The sequence below is a fragment of the Empidonax traillii genome, unplaced genomic scaffold (assembly GCF_003031625.1).
Source record: "Empidonax traillii isolate 1590-97213 ecotype Southwest subspecies unplaced genomic scaffold, ASM303162v1 scaffold2395:size25192, whole genome shotgun sequence".
Taxonomy (NCBI): Eukaryota; Metazoa; Chordata; class Aves; order Passeriformes; family Tyrannidae; genus Empidonax; species Empidonax traillii.
Genome location: NW_020957588.1, coordinates 707 through 6890, shown reverse-complemented (window position 1 = coordinate 6890; position 6184 = coordinate 707). Strand labels below are relative to the sequence as shown.

The following is a 6184-nucleotide window of genomic DNA, read 5'->3' as shown; positions in this document are numbered from 1 at the left end:
GCAATGCATAGATAAATTGAATATATTACTGCATCAGCTAATAAGAATGGGCATGTTCATTTAAATGCAACTGTTATAAGCATTCAGTCATCTTTGTATAATGATTTTTATACAGACCAGTCACTCACTGTAAACCCATAAACTTGAATGTATAACAACAAAGGATTATGACCAGTATTTTACAAAATTACATGAAATGTTTTGATTCATAAAGAAAAGAAACAAGGTACGCAGTTCAGCACAAAACACAGCAACAAGAAGCTGACAACTTGTCTTAAAATGTCAGAGTACAACACAGGGCCAAGGCTACCCATTATTGACTGTGTACTTATTAGAATTACATATTTCAGATGTATAAGTTAAGAACTGATGGCAACATTACTTTTGTCCACTGTGCTAAACTAATTTGTTTTAATACGGTAAATGTGCTATTGCATAAATGCTTCAAAACAATCTTCATTGCAGTGCTGTAAAGAAAACTCCATACACTGCATCCATAACTCAGGATGTCAATGCAGTTCACAGTATGCATAATAAATACCCTCTTCCCTTTCAAATATTAAAGTCACTACTTTTTAATTACTCAGCATAACCTTGAAGCAACTATTGCAAATATCAACAACGCAAGTTTAATCACTTCAATAATCAAAACAAGTTTATGGCAATTAAATTTGTAGTATGAACAGTGCAAGGAAAAAGTATGGAGGGAAAGAGGTAATCCTACTGAAGTAATGGTCTCTCATAAGAATTAGAGCAAACATTTGAAAGACAAACTTCATGGATGGCTAAATTGCACTCAGTGATCAAAATAAAAATATATTGAAGTTAAATAGTTGCTTTTAGGGGAAACATTTTTACTCATCCTTTTCTTCTATTTGACCAAGGTAGCGAAGTGCCATTTTTGAGCCAATGACTTGCCAAAACAAATAAACACAATCCACACTGAAGAAAAACTTTCAAATACATACTTCAAGGTTCTACTATTTCTATATAAACTAGATAGTCTCTCAAAATTGTAACACTTTGAACTGCAGTGCTCTAAACAATCTGTCTTCCAATACGTAGTCTGTTTAGTGGTAAATCCAAAGATGTGCAGACTGTAGCTTTATACATCAGCTGCCTTAGCAAAGTTACACGGGAGCAATAATCTTCAAAGTTGTGGACAAAACCTATCTGAATACAATAGCCTAAAATGTATCTGTTTAAGTCAGTAAGTTTAAAATACACAGATACCTCTGGCAGCGTAATTACTTCTATGTAAGGGAGCCGTGGCCTATAACTTTGCAACAGCCTCCAAGTGTAGGTCTTCATACTTTACTCATGTTAAATCCCTTGTGCTACCTTCCACCAAGATGAAATTGCTGTTTTTTAAACTGAAGTGCTCTAGTTTAGTATCACATAAGAGAAGGTTCCATTTAAAAACATTCTTGTATGTTTGTGCAGTTAAAGAAACTCATCCCTGTCTTTATAAGAAAAAAAAATTAAAATAAAATGCTACATTAAGCAGGGATCAGGAATGGTATGTGTAAACACTGTTATTACACTGCATCCGTTATGGCAAAAGTAACTTTGACTAAAGAGCCACTCCAATCAGTTCAGAACTTCTGTGCTGGTTTTGAAATGGTAGCCTCTCTCTACAGGCTTTAAAAGAAATTTGAAGCAGAGCTTAAAGCTGCACCACAGAGTTCTCTTAGTTCCAAACTCTGCCAAACATTTCCGCATTTATCAACTGAAAAAAGAAATTACTCTTGATAAATCAAGATATAGTTCTATACATAAAAAGACATCACTGATGTCAAAGTTCAAACTTCCAGTGAAAGACTAAGCAAACCTGATAGCTCCCATCAAGTTTACTATTACTGCATAAAATACCCACTGTTTGTTTAGTTTTCCACAGTCATTCTGAGTGAAGGGCTGTATGTTGGTGAAGAGCGTGGGTGTTTATAAAGCCATTTGTCTCATTTGCAGATAGACTGCTGAAGTCAGCCACCGAAACAGCCATTTTGGCACTGGTAATATGGTGTGTGTGGTTCTCAAAGTCCACACCAAGGTTATTTACTGAGACATCATTCATGAAAGATTCTGGGACAGCAATTCCCATTTTCAATCTCTTCGTAGGTCTTTCTGTCTCTTCACTGCACATGTTCATAGGGTTTAACTCTGAGGGATAAAAGCCAGTCTCAAATAAATTAAAACAATCACTTTCACCATTGCTAGGCAAGTTAAGTAATTCTTCTGTTCCAACAGGCACATGATTAACTGCTGCTCGAGGTAAGTTGTCCATAGGAGGGAAGGCATCATCAAGGCAATTCACATCTGAAGTGTGGCAGACTGTAGCTACACTGTTTGTCAATGCTGGAAAAAAAGATGAACATAAAATGTAAATGAAATAGTTATTTATATAGTTACAACAAAAAGTTTGTGGGTTTTGTTTGTTTTTTTTCTTTGATTTACCTGTCAACTCATTGGCAGTGATAGAGTTCAGAATGCTTAGCTGTTGATCAGGAATGCTTTCTGTTCGAGTATTAGATGTTAAGGCTGAAGTATGTACTGCTCCACCAAGGGCTTCTGCTTCATCTACCAAACGATCCATGTAGTCACTTAAAGAATATGGCATTCATAATGAGTTATTTAATAGGAAAACAAGGCCTAAAAATGATGATGGATTTATTTTCAGTTGCCATAGCCACCGCAGCATTGCACTGCAATGACGGGAAGAAAAAACTAATCTTCTACATTTACAATTTGCAACAGAAAACATATTCTGAGGACATTTTACTTACGTAACTCCAGGATGATGGTTATATCTCTTCTTTCCAAATCTTGTTTGCTGAGCAAAGTAATCATAACGTTCTGACTTTTTCCACATGTAATAGAAAGCCACACACTCAGCAACTGTTCTGGTTCTTACCTAAAAGAAGTCAAGAAGAATTGACAAGATAAATGCAAAGCATTATGTTTTGTCATCTCCCTAGTCCCCATATTCCTGCGATATTGTTACTTTTGCTGTTCTAGTATCTGGAACAAACCAATTAAATCAGAAGACCTGAAAAACCCATTTACACTTTCAAATTTCTTTACTGAGAGGGTGCTCAAACACTGGAACAGGCTTCCTAGAGAGGTGGCCAATGGCCCAAGCCTGTCAGTGTTTAAGAGGCATTTGTCCAATGCCCTTAATAACACACTAACTTCTGGTCAGCCCTGAAGTGGTCAGGCAGCTGGACTAGATGATCGTTGTAGGCCCCTTCCAACAGAAATAGTCTATTCTATTCTAAATAATTACTACATCTGTTCTATTGTAAACATTACTGTTGTTTAGGTTTGGGTTATTTTTAAACTAGATTGAAACTGTAACTACATCTGAAGCATTTCAGTTCATAAACTACATAGTAATTTTTTTAACTATGAGAGACAGACTCTCTCAAGATGGAAAACACTGAGTAAAGGAATGACCAAAGAGAAGTGAAGCAGAAAAGATGTTGGGTACTTATAAAATTCTGGTCCATAGTGACATAGATCAACTCATATGCTTTGTTGCACATTGGAAAAACTATTATAAAATTATTTCTTTGTATCTCAGGGGAATTATTGTTTATGGGTAAGGTCCATTTACAATTTGAACCACCCAAATATTTATCGTAGAACAAGTTAAGTCAAGTGTTGAACAGGACTATCAGACTGTTGTTGAACAGCAACCACAACCCTATAAAGTTTACCTGAAATACAACAAAAGCACCAGTCTCCTAAAGAAAAAACTTGTTGTGGTTTAAGCCCCACCAGCAACATGCAAAAAACCCCAATTGTTCACCACCAACCAACTGATGGCCAGTCAGTCCCCAAGCCACAGCAGCCCCCACCCAACAACCTCCACCCCCAAATTTTATTACTGAGTATCATGTCATATGGTATGGAATATTCCTTTGGTCAGTTGGGGTCAGCTGTCCCTCCTCCCAGCTTCTTGTGCGCCCCCAGCCTACTCACTGGCAGGACAGTCTGGGGAGCAGAAAAGGCCTTGACTCTACACAAACCCTGTTCAGCAATAACTAAAACATTAGTGTCTTATCAACACTGTTTCCAGCACAAGTCTAAAGCATAGCCCATACTAGCTACTATGAAGAAAATTAACTCTATCCCAGTCAAAATCAGTACAAAACCTCAAGGTGGTATCAAAACATATAGGAGATGTACAGAAAGTTTGGAAATACCCATAATGACAACTGTACCAAGTGATATACATACTTGGTTAAAAAAAAAAATCCAATTCCTATTCTTCAGCCACAGAGGAATCAAGCAGAAGCAATTCAAATCAAGATTAGAACTCCTTTTTTGGCCAGAAACCTGGATGGTACTGATAGATGACTACACTTTCTGAAAACACAAAGAGCTAAGCCCCTGTAGAATTACACCTTCTGAGTGACAAAATTATTTAAAGATATGTTTTCCCCTCCCACAGCCATGGTATGAAAATAATACACTTCTAGGAGAGGCAGACATTTTATCTAAATTATAATATAAATGCATATATGGAAGCAATATCAACTTAAGTTGATTTCAGAGATAATATATTGACTCATGTTGCAATGCCTAACTTTTCCAATGGCATCAGAGGCAAAATTAGCACAAAAACACCAAGCTGGTTTTAATATGTTGGCTCTTATTTCACTCTTTGCATAGCTTCTGAAAGATGCATTACTTTTACAAATATTCAGTATCTACCAATTCTTCCATTTAACTGTAAAATACTAACCTTATTTTTCTGTATGAGATGAAAGTCTTTTCCATAAATCAGAAGTGCATGTTCAAAGCTTCTGCATTCTTCTTCTGTCCACGCTGTCATCTCTTCTAGACAATTGCAAAAGTAGCATGATAAACTTATTTTTGCTCATTAACCTTTTACAGAGAACAAAATATTTGTGTTGCTAATGCCTGAATACCCAAACACACTCTAAAAAAAAAGTAACAATTCCATTATTTAGATCAATGTTCTTTCCTCTACCGTACAGATATCCTACCTGAAATCTAATATTTCTGTTTATAAAGACTCATAAAAGAGTCTGATTTCTGAAATCTTTTACCCTGGAGGGCAAAGGACATTCAAAAGACTTGATTTATGATTTCTTAAAAAGTTTGTCATCAAAAAAACAAGATTTGATAACATGACTAAGATAACAGTGGGATTATTTTCCTGAATATTCCTTCTTGCCATCAGATGCAATGAACGGTGACTATTGGAAAAAGTGTGAAGGAACCTTTTGGAAGACAGAAGTGAATTTTAGTTTTACAAATTAAAGGAAACAAAACAAAAAACACTGAAAAGGAATAAGAGTTTTAAAACAAAGTAGCTCAAACTATTTGAGTAAGTCAGTTTTGTCTCAAGTATTGTTTCTTCCTTATCTTGATTACGGTTTTGTATCTATATATAATAAAAGAGGGATATTTCAGGCATCTTACATTCATAATAGTGATCTGTTCAGCTGTCATTTAAAGCCAATGGGGGTGGAGAACAAAAAGACAACCAACAAACAGATTTCAAAACATTTCTGGAAGCAGACACTGGAACAAAGGCCTTTCTGCTTCCAGATGAAGGTGATAATCATTCCATTACAAGGCCATTAATTTTGCACTCCTTACTACAGAATTCTCAAGCTCCAAAGAGGAGATCCCCTGTTATGAAATTATCTTGGGAGATGTGGATTTTTAACTCCTATTGAGAATAGCAGTGAACTTCAGCGGGTAGAGTACATCATTGCACAATGGTTACTTTAAGAGACAAGCATTAACAGTATTATCCCCCTTCACCATTTTTAATGAGAGTATAAACCCCATCTGTCTTGGTGCCTGGGAGGGGATGAGTACTAGTCCTTAGGACAGAATTTGGGGCTCTGACACACAATCTCTTCTTGTAAAAGAGTTTTCTGAAACATCGCTTTGATATTCCTTATTGTTCCCTTCAGTTTCACCTTTGATACTTAGCTTTCACAGCACCTAACTCATAAACACTCAAATTCCCCTTGGATCCAGTTCTGAGTAGAGAATATCTGCGAGAATACAAATTTATACCAGGACTCATAGTCTATTTCTGCTTTATGGAGCATGTTAAAATACAGGACAAAGAACTGCCTTTGCTAAATGATACACACTGATTTTTATTTAAAGGAGTAATAAAGTTAGGGACAAACAAGAT

At 36.0% G+C, this 6184-nt stretch overlaps 1 protein-coding gene across 1 annotated transcript; it reads right to left on the bottom strand.

Annotated features, from left to right (window-relative positions):
- Nucleotides 1-1815: 1815 nt before the first annotated feature.
- On the bottom strand, nucleotides 1816-5973 carry LOC114071894 (mesoderm induction early response protein 3-like; the record flags this gene model as incomplete). The annotated part of the gene is made up of 6 exons (XM_027909777.1): nucleotides 1816-2355; nucleotides 2455-2600; nucleotides 2784-2911; nucleotides 4748-4837; nucleotides 5753-5760; nucleotides 5892-5973. Coding segments are annotated over 6 exons (912 nt in total), but the record flags the coding sequence as incomplete, so codon positions are not given.
- Nucleotides 5974-6184: the final 211 nt, after the last annotated feature.